At 36.8% G+C, this 13,408-nt stretch overlaps 1 protein-coding gene across 1 annotated transcript; it reads left to right on the forward strand.

Moving 5' to 3' along the window:
- Positions 1-3,128: 3,128 nt before the first annotated feature.
- LOC125102186 (N-alpha-acetyltransferase 20-like) lies at positions 3,129-4,146 on the forward strand. Its single transcript, XM_047733044.1, has one exon. The coding sequence runs from the start codon at positions 3,181-3,183 to the stop codon at positions 3,715-3,717; it is 537 nt and encodes a 178-aa protein (XP_047589000.1). The 5' UTR covers positions 3,129-3,180; the 3' UTR covers positions 3,718-4,146.
- The last annotated feature ends 9,262 nt before the right edge of the window (positions 4,147-13,408 follow it).

Below are 13,408 nucleotides of genomic sequence, written 5' to 3' on the forward strand. Positions count from 1 at the left end.
GGGTACATCTACATTTCACTACATCTGTATCTTTGGGGCAAATACTCAGTAGTGCAATTGCAGGGTCATAGGGTAGCTCTATTTTTAATCTCTTAAGGAATCTCCACACTGTTTTCCAAAGTGGTTGCACCAACTTGCATTCCTAAAATTTGGATGGAACCAGAAGAGACCCTGAATTGCTAAGGAAATGTTGAAAAAGAAAAACAAAACTGGGGACATCACGTTGCCTGATTTCAAGCTTTACTACAAAGCTGTGATCACCAAGACAGCATGGTACAGGTTCCAGTAACAATTTCTTTCTCTTATCTCATTTGTGGTATTGTGAGTTTTTTTTTTCTTACTAGACTCTGAGTTTTATAGATAGCAAATTATGTGGCCCTCTTTGTTTCTTCTCATTTCGACAGTCACCTTCACTTCAGACTTCATCCACAGTGCTTGGCCTAGTGCCTGGTGTGTGTGTGTGTTTGCTTTCAAATTTGTGAAAGGATTCCCTCCACACCCTCATCTAGTTAATTAATATCTATCACCTCATATCTTTTTTTTAGTAAGTATATTTAAGTTTTACTCTCTTAGCAAATTTCAATTATATAATACAATATTATCAATTATAGTCACCACATTATAAATTAGATTCTCAGACTTAATTCATCTTAAAGCTGAAAGTTTTTAACTTTTGCTAACCTCTCCCTTGCAGCCCCCTGCATCCCTGGCAACCCACTTTTTCTATTCCATTTCTATGAGCTTGACTTTTTTTTTTTTTTTTTTTAAGATTCCACATGCTAGTGACACAAGGCAATATTTGTCTTTCTCTGACTTATTTCACTTAGTATAATGCCTTCAAGGTCCATTCCTATTGTCTTAAACAGCAGTATTTTCTTCTTTCTCAAGGATGAATACTCTCCCTGTCTCTGTCCCTGTCTCTGTCTCTCTCTCTCCATACACACACACACACACACACACACACACACACACACACAGACACACACACACACCTTGAATCTTCTTTATCCATTCACCCGTTGACAGATACTCAGGTTGTTTCCATGTCTTGGCTATTGAACATGAGAGTGCTCCAGAAATGGGATTGCTAGATCACATGGTAGTTCTCTTTTTAATATTTTGAGGAACCTGCATACTGTTTTCCATACTGGCCACCAATTTACATTCCTACCAGCAGTGCCCGAGAGTTCTCTTTCTTCTACATCCTCACCAACACTGGTTTGTCTCTTGTCTTTTTTTTTTTTTTTAAGATTTTACTTATTTATTTGACAGAGAGAAATCACAAGTAGGCAGAGAGGCAGGCAGAGAGAGAGGAGGAAGCAGGCTTCCTGCTGAGCAGAAAGCCCGATGCGGGGCTCGAACCCAGGACCTGGGATCATGACCTGAGCCGAAGGCAGCGGCTTAACCCACTGAGCCACCCAGGCACCCCATGTCTCTTGTCTTTTTGATGATAGCTATCCTGACAGGGATGAAGTGATATCTCACTGTGGTTTTGATTTGCATTTCCCTGATCATTAGTGATGTCAAACACCTTTTCATGTACCTGTTGACCACATGTCTTCTTTGGGGAAGTGTCTATTTGGTTCCTCTGCCCATTTTTTTTAAACAGTTTTTGTTAGTTTCTTTTTTTGTTTGTTTGTTTTGCTATTGAGTTATGTATTCTTTACACATTTTGGATATTAACTTCTTTTCAGATTTTTGATTTACAAATATTTTCCCCCATTTAGAGGTTGCTTTTTCACTTTGTTGAGGCTTTCCTTTGTTGCATGGATGGTCTTTAGTTTGATGTAGTCCCACTTGTTTGTTTTTGCTGTTGTTGTCTTTGTTTTTGGTGTAAATCCAAAAAATCATCGCCACGATTGATATCAAGGAGTTTACCTCCTATATGTTTTTTCCTAGGATTTTTCTTTATTTTATGATTTTTTTCATTAAAGTATGGAAGGATACTAATCAATAAAATAAAAGCAAATAGCCTCTTTGGAAACAGCTGCTTTGGTGACAGGTAACATGCAAGAGTCACACTGCATTGCACCAGGGAGATCATTAAGACGGTAGCAAAGGCCCAGCTAAATGACAGTTCAAACAAATTAGCCACCTACATGGGGCTATAATGGATTTCATTTCTTCCTGCTCATCACATGGAAAGAAAGTGCCTCACAAGTAAAGCCAGCAGCTTGTTGAAATGTTGGAAAAATGTTGTAAGGACATGGGCTGAGGCTACATAGGAATTAAGATCAATTATATAATCCGCAGTTCTGATGACATCATCTGTCTTTATTCACAAAAATGAAAACAGAGCTAAGAATTCTATTCTGTGTATATTACTCTTTATACATTAGAGAATATTTCAACATCTGTTTTCTCATTAGAGATATCTGATTATCTCACTTATATCAACAAATCAGTGAATAAAGAGAGATTACATTTACTTGTCCCAATTACAGATAGAGAAGCAGAGCCTTAGAGTTCTGAAGTAAATTACTAAATGTCACAAACTCACTGACTTGCAAAGCTAAGTCCACAGTGCCAAATTTTCACTTCTAAGAGAGTGTCCTTCCTTTCTAAATAGGAAGAATATCTCTGATTTGGGAGGAAAAAACAACATTGGGGATGAATTCTAGAAGATAAGAAACCTCTTACATTCTAATCCAGAATGAATTTTTCTTTTTCTGCCTGCCTTAGAATATGTGGTGAATTCATATGCACCAATTTAGGTAAGCCCAGAGTACGTTTTCCGGAATTCCCTTCTATGCATAGTTCCCAGCTAGCACAGCTCACCTGGATATCCTTTGATTTCTTTAACTCCTCAGTCAGGTGTGTATTTAGCTCCAGTTTGAAGGGCATCTGCATGTCTTGAAGAAGACCTGCAGTGCCAACGTTGGTGGCTTGGAGATGGTGAGGGACTAATGTGAGTTCCCCTTTATCCTCACGGGTTCTAGCTTGTATTCGTGGGTTCCACTTTGTCGCTGTTTTCACCAACCTCACATCCATCTGCCCTTCCTTGCTGCCTATTGTATACAACAGCCCTTACCTTGACTATTTAACCAACTCCCACAAATTCCTATACCTAATTCTTTGTTTGATGGCATGTATGTATGTATGTGTATTCATTATATATGATAAAATTACGGCGGGGCGGGCGCGGGGGTCTCCTAAGCCGGCTTCCGCGGCGGCGGCGCAATGACTACGCTCCGGGCCTTCACGTGCGATGACCTGTTCCGCTTCAACAACATTAACTTGGATCCACTTACAGAAACTTATGGGATTCCTTTTTACTTACAGTACCTCGCCCACTGGCCAGAGTACTTCATTGTTGCGGAGGCACCTGGTGGAGAGTTAATGGGTTATATCATGGGTAAAGCAGAAGGCTCAGTAGCTAGGGAAGAATGGCACGGGCACGTCACTGCTCTCTCTGTCGCCCCAGAATTTCGACGCCTTGGTTTGGCTGCTAAACTTATGGAGTTATTAGAGGAGATTTCAGAAAGAAAGGGTGGATTTTTCGTCGATCTCTTTGTTAGAGTGTCTAACCAAGTTGGAGTCAACATGTATAAGCAACTGGGCTACAGCGTGTACAGGACGGTCATAGAGTACTACTCAGCCAGCAACAGGGAGCCCGATGAGGATGCCTATGATATGAGGAAAGCACTTTCCAGAGACACTGAGAAGAAATCCATCATACCATTACCTCATCCTGTGAGGCCTGAAGACATTGAATAACCATGGGCAGTGGTTCTTAGGCTGATGCTCCAGATATTTTATGGACAATATTATTTTCATTGGATGATCTTGGAGCTCTATTAGGAGAAAAGTAATCATTTAAAGGTCTTACAGACTTAAAGAAAATACAGGTTATAAACTTTAGTCTCATTGTTTCCAATTAGCAATATCATACCTACTAAAGCTGTTCACTGTAATAAAATTCAATCAAAAAGGCAGCTAGGTCAGATGGAAACATTCCACTATTTTGGGTCATAATATTCACTATATGCTAGGGAAAAAAAGTGCTCCAGTCTCCTCCTAAATTCCGTGCCTGAGAACCACTGCTGCATATATATTTTTTATTTTGTATCGAATTGTTAATTGAAGCTTTAAAAGCATATATGAAATGTATAAATCTAAGATGTCTAATAAAATGCACTGTAAACTCTAAAAAAAATTATATATACACATATATGATTTTATATGTTGCTACTACACCATGGGGATGAGAAGAATATGTCTATAATAATCTAGAGCAATCTTCTGGGATGCCTCTCTATACTTGCATATCCTGTGATTAAATTCTGAAAAACTTCAATGTTCTGACACAGGCAGTTCGGCTAATGGTTCAGACCCTTTGAGAAGGAAGGTGTGGGACCTATCCAGCAAGTAACTGTGACCAGCTGACATGCTTGCTGAGGATAAAGGGAACATAGAGCAAGTAGTGAAAAAAGGCAGTTGTAGATACCAGTTATGATGATGTGACCAGTTATAGAAATGGTCACTGCATTAGTCATGCACATTTCTTCTTTACTTTTGTTACAGATTTGTATACATATTAACTGTTTTTTTCTCTTCACCTGCTCCATTTCCCTACCATCTATGGTAAAATGTATTAGTAGTAGTTAATTTTATATCTCAGTGTTTGCATTTCAAGAATATCAAAGGGGGAATGTGACTCGGCTAGAAAAGTTATGGATAAGCATCACTCCAAAATAGATTAAGGCAATTTATAGCCTATTTTAAGGAGACAGTTAGCATGTTTTTGGTTTTGTGTGGAATTGTTGCATTATGTTAGGTGGCAGCATGATTGTCTTTATTTGTAAGTTCAGTTCAGTATGGCTAAAAGAGGTGAAATTGGATGCCACCTTGACCAGGGGTGGACTATGGCAGATTTGTATTCTTTCAATTTAGCAAAGCTGAAATTTCATTTCCAAGAATCCCCTTCACTGTAGAATTCCAAGTTAGTGGGACCAAAAAGGTATTTGTATTAAACTTAGTGAATCAACAGGCAGTTGGCAATGGAAGGTGGATGGGAAGTGGTGACAGTGAGAACAAACCATGAGTAGTGACTGGATCTAGGATGGACCGAGACTGCACTGGTCTCTTACTACCTTCCAATTTCCAACTCAAGTGATACGGCTGTCCTTTCCCAGGTAAGTAAACAGTACCTGAGACAGAAATCAGAAAAACTGCAGGAGGACCTGGTGGGAATGGTGGCAGCCATTGGCCAGCTCCTGCCCTATATTAACAAGGTGGGACTGGCCATGAGCAGCAGTGTGAGCCAGCTATAAACCTGTATGGGGGCCTTGCGCCAGCCTTCCCAGTTTAACAAATATGTCTCTTGCGTCACTTCCTTTTCTCAGCTTAGGCTCTGGTCCCAACACAAAGTTAACAGCCTTCCATGCACATTGAATCAGCTCCCATAAGTTTACATACTATGAAATACTTATATACTCACCATCAGTCATTTTGTGCATGCGCATGTGTGTGTGTGTGTGCATGAGATTCCTGGTGGTACAGTTTCTTCTTCAAACTGCACTGATTTATGACTCAAACAGTGTTAGATTCATACAAACAGATACAGTACTTTAATGGGCAGGAGGCTTTTCTTTGAGGCTGTGGCTAATGATGGTGATCATAACAATAGCTAAAATTTACTATGTCCTTACAGTGTGATAAGACTAACTTTTTTTTTATGATATCACAATAACCTTGGAGATAGGTACTTTCCCTATCATCATTCTTTTTATATAAACCAGACAACTGAGATATATGGCATCTGCATTGTGTGATCGGAAGCCCGGGATAGGGCATAAAGGACCTGCTCTAACTATTGTGGTATGGGGCTGTTTGTCCAACTCTCTAAATGAAGCTCATTATGAATGATCTGATCTGATTGACCTGTGTGTCCGATAGTGGGATAGAGGATGGGCAAGTAAGATAATGGAATTATCTGTCTAGTTAACTGGATTTAGGGATTCTGGTGAATTGGTGGTAAAAGGAAAAGAAAAGAAGTAAAAGAGGAGGAAGTGGGAGCAACTCTTGTACTGTGAACACACAGCTGTTTTGAACCACTTTGATAGTCATCTACTGTCTCGGGGGAAATCAAACCTTTCCTCCAGTGTGCATAGTATTTTATCAAATAACACTCCTGCTTCGTGTGCCAGACATCTGGCAAAAGATGCTATGTTCTAACTTTTGCTGTCCTTGATCTTACCAGAATTTCAGAGTCATCAATTTTCATTCCATATTTAGTACAATAAAATGATCATAACCTATATTTAAACTTATAATCAAATTGTTTTCTGCTTTTATGGTAGAATTTAACTTAAGAGAACAATAGTTTCAGTGATCAACAGGATTTTTTCATCTAGTATATTTGAATTTTTAATTGAGGAACATTTTGTACAACGTACAATTAACCATTTAAAAAATTTATAATTTGTGAGAGAGAGAGAGAGCATGAACAAGAGAGAGCTGAGCAGGGGGAGGGAGAGGGGCAGAGAGAGAGAGAGGGAGAAGCAGACTCCCCGCTAAGCTGGGAGCTCCATGAAGGACTGGATCCCAGGACTCCAGGATCATGACTTGAGCCAAAGGCAGATGCTTAGCTGAGCCACCCAGATGCCCCCAAATTAACCATTTTAAAGTGAACAATTCATTGGCAGTTAGTACACTTACAATGATATACCACAACTATCCTTATGTAGTTCCCAAACATTTTTATCACCACAAAAAGAAACCTCGTATTTATTAAGCAGAGTAACTATTTTCTTAATTAAAAAAAAAAATTGTGTGTGGATGTTGTTGTTGTTGTTGTTACATTGTTTTTAAGTAGGCTCCATGCCCAGAGTGGAGCCCAACTCAGGGCTACTCTGAGCATAAGACCTGAGCTGAGATCCAGAGTCATACACTTAGCTAACTAAGCCAACCAGGCACCCCTAATCCTAGTTGTTTTTTGAAATCTATAAAAAATATCTCTCATTCTGCATTGGTTTTTGTCTTTTATTTATTGACACTAGTCTATTCTCCTAATCTCTGACATTTTAAAAATTTGTTGTGTGTGTGTGTATAATATGTATGCCATGGATATCTATTAATATATTTATATATTTATATTCTATTTAATTTAAGATACTTTAATGTTTTATATATTTATATCTGAACATATTAATATATTATGTTTTCAATTGTAATTTTAGACAAATCCACCTGTCTTTTTTTTAAGTTTTAGATTTCTCCAATTTCCATTTAAAAAAATCTCTTCTTCTCCTATTGAGATAATAGAAAATATTTTCTTCTAAAATGTTAAGGCTGGGGCTCCTGAGTGGATCAGTGGGTTAAAGTCTCTGTCTTCAGCTCAGGCCATGATCCCAGGGTCCTGGGATCGAGCCCCACATCGGGCTTTCTGCTCAGTGGGGAGCCTGCTTCCCCTTATTTCTCTGCCTGCCTCTCTGCCTACTTGTGATCTCTGTCAAATAAACAAATAAAATCTTTAAGAAAAACTATAAAATGTTAAGGCTTACTTTTCAAGACTTTACTCTTGAATTTATGTTGTGTGTAGTGTAAAATAGGAATTACTGTTTTACATGTGGAGAGCCATTTGACTGAGTCAGTTTCTGATAGCCAGTTCCCTTCTGTCTGATGTGTTATGCTACCTCTTTCCTTTATAAGCTTCTGTCCAAGTGTAGGTTTAGAGAAATACATAAATTATCTAGCCTGGCCCTCTTACTTTATAGGATAAACTAACAGGACCAAAGCCAGAGCATGTAGTACAGAAATTGTAAAATATTGTGAAGTATAATAAAAGAAAATCTATGATTTGCTGTACTTTATAGGTAAGGCAACCCTGTGATGCTTTATATTTTCTCTTATGTTTTAAATAGCCTATGAAGTGATGAATAGCAATGATTGGTCACCTTTTATATTTGACCTTGAATCTAAGAGACCTATGTTTGAATTCTACTCTTCACACTTATTAGCCAAATGACCATTGAGAATTTCTTAAATTGCTGAATCACATTCTACTCATCTGCCTTACTACATAAATAAGATTGTTTTGGGTTATTACTTGAGATGATACATATAAAATACTCAGCTCAGAATCTAAGTCAAACTAATGCCTATTCAATGATATTTATTGTTATTATTATTATTAGTGTTCAAAACCCCCAAATTTCAGAAATGTATTTAGATGAATCTCAGTGTAGCACATGACCGGAGTGGCGCAAGAACTATAGAATCATATACTCAACATATAACACTAGTACATGTAACAATCTATTACATGGTAAATGATCTCTCATCTACCAATGTAGAGACATAAACTTAATAAGTTGTTTCTGCATATTTAGCCAATTATTTCATCTAAAATATTTTGGAGCCTTACTCTCCACACTGTTAAATATATATATATATATATATTTTTTTTTAAAGTTTTTTTTTTTTTTTTTTTTTTTTTTTTAGATTTTATTTATTTGTCAGAGAGAGAGGAGAGCAAGCGAGCACAGGCAGACAGAATGGCAGGCAGAGGCAGAGGGAGAAGCAGGATCCCTGCCAAGCAAGGAGCCCGATGCGGGACTCGATCCCAGGACGCTGGGATCATGACCTGAGCCGAAGGCAGCTGCTTAACCAACTGAGCCACCCAGGCGTCCCTATATATATTTTTGAAAGTCAGGTAAAAAATACCCAGAATACAATTCTGGTGAGTGTGTAACCCAAACCTATAGTCAACATTACTCTTGATGATGAGTTTCTCGCATTTCCTTTAAATTCAGGAAGAGGACAAATAGAACGACATGTCTACACTTACTTAACCTTGCTTAAGAAATTTAAAACTTTCTATCCAAGCAATAAGAGGTTGGAGAATACACAAGGGAAGATTTAATTCACTCTAAGAATCAAATATATAAACTATTTGAATAAACTCAAGAACAAATCATTTGAAATCAATATGACCCTATGTCATTTTTCTAAAAACAAACATAAAAGCTGATTAAAATTTGAAAGTGTTAACTCTCTCCAACTTTGTTTATTAAGTACAAGTCCAAACAAGATCAATCAAATAAATCCAAAATGGATCTGAGAAAATAACCCAGTAAGAATAATAAATATTATATATTTTGTATATACATGTCACAAGCACATGAAAAGTTCCTATCCAATGTCAAAACATGTTAAAGCTACAGTGACTTGTGTGGCATTGTTCAGGAGTAGGTAAATAGCATTGCAAAAGAAAGTTTTGCAACAAACAAAGATATTTGACAAAGAAGAACTCACCACCCTGGAGTCAAAGAGAAGTGACCAGTCCCTTCACTTAACCCACTGTGATAATCCTCACTGAAAAAAGGGAAAGTTAGTTCTTTGAGAAGAAGGAAATTGGTCTCAGAAAAGGGAAAAGCAGAGAAATTAGGAAGAAAAGAAACTGGTAACCATGTAAATAAATCTAAATCAATGTGTGTGTGAGTGTGTGTGCACATTCACTTTAGAAATATAAAAATAGGTTGATATTGAATACAAGAAAACAAAAAGTATTTAAGGTGGTAGAGACAATCAGATTTATGGTTTACTAAGGTCTTTTATTATAGGATAAAGTGAGAGATACTGATATTGACTTAGAATTCATCAAATCAAATGTGCTCAGTAAATTTTTTTGAAATTTTATTCATTTTAAAAAAATTTCTTTTTAGTGTTCCAGAATTCATTGTTTATGCACCACACCCAGGGCTCCATGCAATATGTGCCCTCCTTAATACCCACCACCAGGCTCACCTAACCTCCCACCCCACCGCCCCTCCAAAACCCCCAGGTTGTTATGCTCAGCAAATTTTAAGTAAAAATCCTAGTTATGTATAACATATATTTTATATATCAAATATATAACTTCCAGAAAGTTATATGGATGGAGAGAAACAAAATAAATGAAACTTGATCATTCCAGTCAAATGTAAGAAGGGAGGGGGAAATACTTTGAAAAGTTGGGGAAACAGCAAATACAAATATGTAAGAAATAAATCCAACTATATAAGTAATCATGATAAAATGAGATAAACTTCATATTTATCTCAGTCTGGTGTGTCCAAGATTGTAATGTTGGCTATAGCAAGTAATATTATTGGGTATGTAGTATATGCCAGGTACTGTTCTAAGTACTTTATGTGTATTAGCTTATTTAACCCCTGTGATAACTCTTGTAGGTAGCTTTAGTTCCACTTTCATAAAGTAACAGAAAAATGGAGAATTTAGATATCGAGGATAAAGAGAGGAACCAGGTTTGAATTTCCTGTAGTTCAGTTTTAGACCCACTGTCCTTTATTACTATGCTCTATAGTTGCTCTAAGAGAATTTTAAAACAAATGTCATTCCTAGGACTTACATGTTAGCCATCTTTCCTTTAATGTTAGGAATAGAAAATGGATGCCTGATATTAGAGCTTATCTGCTAACATTATATCAGTTATCTTAATAAGCCTGGTAGTGAAAAGGTAAAGAAATAAGAGGTATTAGAATTAGGAAAGAAGAAACAATTTTACCACTGTTCATAGCATAGTGAGAACAGCATAGTGGTTACAAAAGAAAAAGAAAAAGAAAAATGAATAAAGACTGCAGGCAGATTCCTTACTTTTGTCAATTGGCATTGACCTTCTCTGGCTATATGATTTTGGGTGTTCTTGATTTTTCAGGGACTCTGTAGCAATGAAATGGGACACCAATTATACTTATTGTATGTAACTTTATGAGGATTAAATGATGTTCCAGCATATAAAAAGGGAATAATTTCACATAGATTGTGTGAAAATTAGATTTCTAACAATAGTATGTGCAATCAGGAATGAAACCACACACACACACGCAAACATGCTCATACCAATACTATGCATACAGTTTTTATATCCTGAATCATTCTTTAGAATTAGCTTCTTTTAATATGTTACTTGATCATTTCATTATCCTCTTCTGTTAAATGACTATTCATATATGTCACTGCTTTCCTGTTAAGTTGTTTTTCTTACACACTTCTTTATTATCTACAGGATATCAATAAGATAAATGGATTCTGGATACCAAGCCTTTGTTTATTTTACACGTGGTCTTTTTCTTTCAATCTTTGGCTTTTTTTGTCCTTTTGTTATAATGTTGTTTGATGGACCAGAATATTTATTTCAATTTGGGCAAGGTTATCAATCTTTTCTTTTAGGGTTTGCATTTTTATATAGATAAAAGGAACCATTCCATATTCAATATCCTAGTCTCCATTTTTTCCTATGGATGTTTAAAGATTTGCTTTTCATATTCAGGTCTTTCATAAAAAAAAAAAAGACTTTTATCTATGATGTAAGGAAGCATTTTTTCCCGTATAGTAAATAATTGCGGGGCACCTTAGTAGCTCAGTGGGTTAAGCCTCTGCTTTGGCTCAGGTCATGATCTCAGGGTCCTGGGATCGAGCCCCACATCCCTGATGAGAAGATAGCCTGCTTCCCTCCTTTCTCTCTGCCTACTTGTGATCTCTCTCTCTCTCTCTCTGTGTCAAATAAATAAATAAATCTTTAAAAAAACTTGCTTCCTTGGAACTTATTAAATAATATGTCTTTTGCCCAGTAATTTATGACATTTCTATATAATTTATTAAATTTCTTTTTATGTGTGAATTTTTTTAAAGTCATTCTAGTCCATCCTTTTGGTGTGCCCACACCAGTGTCAGATTGTCTTAACCATAGCTTTGTGATAACCTTGGCTATCTTACAGACCCATTCCTGTGTCTTATTATGGGTTTCCCAAGAAGCAGAGCCTAAAGTGGAAAGCTTGTATCCTATAACTTTACTGGGGAATGCGAGCCCTTGGAGGAGAAGTAAGGGACAAGTGACATGATGCAAGGAAGGAGGGTGAGCCCTTAGGTGTAACTGATAGATGGATATACAGGACTGTTCTCAATAAGCAGAATACATTGAGTCTCATTGAGTCTCTACAGTCCATTCAGGGGAAAGGGGAAATAAATTTATTCATCTAGCATTTATTCTTGTACTCCTTCATGTTGTCTGTGTGTCAGAGCTGAACAAACTTGACATGAACAGGGAATCACTGAGGCAGGAGGCAAGAAGGATAATGCAAGTCCTGAACTGAGGTGTGATCAGTTTGGAACACATGCACAGTGAGATACCTCAGAAGTAGCTACAACAAGAGTGGGAGGCCACAAGGACCTGGAGTGATGCATGGATGGTGGCTGATACACTTTCCCAGCTTGTTTTAATTCTGCAGAATGTTCCTGGCTATTTTTGATTCTTCATGCTCAATATGAATTTTAGAATCAGATTATCAAGTATCATTTTAAAAAGTACTGTTTAGACTTTGATTGGAATTACATTGAATTGATAGATTCTCTAGAGAAAATTGACACTTTTATGATGCTTAGTCTTTCATACAGTTCAAAGAATTATCTTTCCATACATATTTGCCTTATTTAATGTATTTAAGGTTTTATATATATCACAAAAGATTTGCACACTTCTGTATATTTATTCCCAAAAGTCTATTAGCTTTTGTTGCCACTCAATATTTTACTCAGAATATAATTATATCTTAGAAATCTATAAGAAAAATAAAAACAATCTAAGAGAAGATGATAAAGTTCCTATCAGAGTACAGCTATTTGGTCAAAAAATATAGAAAGCTCATGTTTCTTAGAAAATAGGATAATTTATACTTAACAAGATAATATACATCATGCAAAAATTAAAACCTGACAATAATGTATGTAGTTAAGAATAAAACCAAACAGGGCACCTGGGTGGATCAGTAGGTTAAGTGTCTGCCTTCAGCTCAGGTCATCATCCCAGAGTCTTGGGATTGAACCCTGCATTGGGCTCCCTGCTCAGTGGGGAGTCTGTAGCTCCCGCTGTTCGTTTTGCTCTCTTTCTCTCTCTCTCTCTCTCTTTCTCTGTCTCTCTGTGTGTGTGTCTCTCTCTGTCAAATAAATTAAAAGGAAAATCTAAAAAAAAAAAAACCAAGAAAGTGAAACCAAGCAAATGATCATTCTTTTGATGAAGTATATGGTAGTAAATGCATTTAGATCAATTTGACAACATCTAGTAAAGGTAAATGTGAAAACAATTTCCAGAGAAACATGCATATGGTTAAAAAAAACTAAACAGAAGGGAACATTGCTGAATTATGATAGAAGAACATCTCAATATTTGCTAATTGGTGAATTGATGAACACATTATAATATACCCATAATGTGATATACTGCAGGGAATTTAAATGAATGAACTATATTTACATATATCAACAAAGGTGAATATCAAAGAACACAAAATCAGGGGCGCCTGGGTGGCTCAGTGGATTAAGCCGCTGCCTTCGGCTCAGGTCATGATCTCAGGGTCCTGGGATCGAGTCCCGCATCAGGCTCTCTGCTCAGCAGGGTGCCTGCTTC

Source organism: Lutra lutra, chromosome 1 (assembly GCF_902655055.1).
Source record: "Lutra lutra chromosome 1, mLutLut1.2, whole genome shotgun sequence".
Lineage (NCBI taxonomy): Eukaryota > Metazoa > Chordata > Mammalia > Carnivora > Mustelidae > Lutra > Lutra lutra.

Bases quoted from the DNA above. Each gene is read 5' to 3' on its own strand.
- LOC125102186 (XM_047733044.1), top strand. From the start codon at position 3,181: ATGACTACGCTCCGGGCCTTCACGTGCGATGACCTGTTCCGCTTCAAC.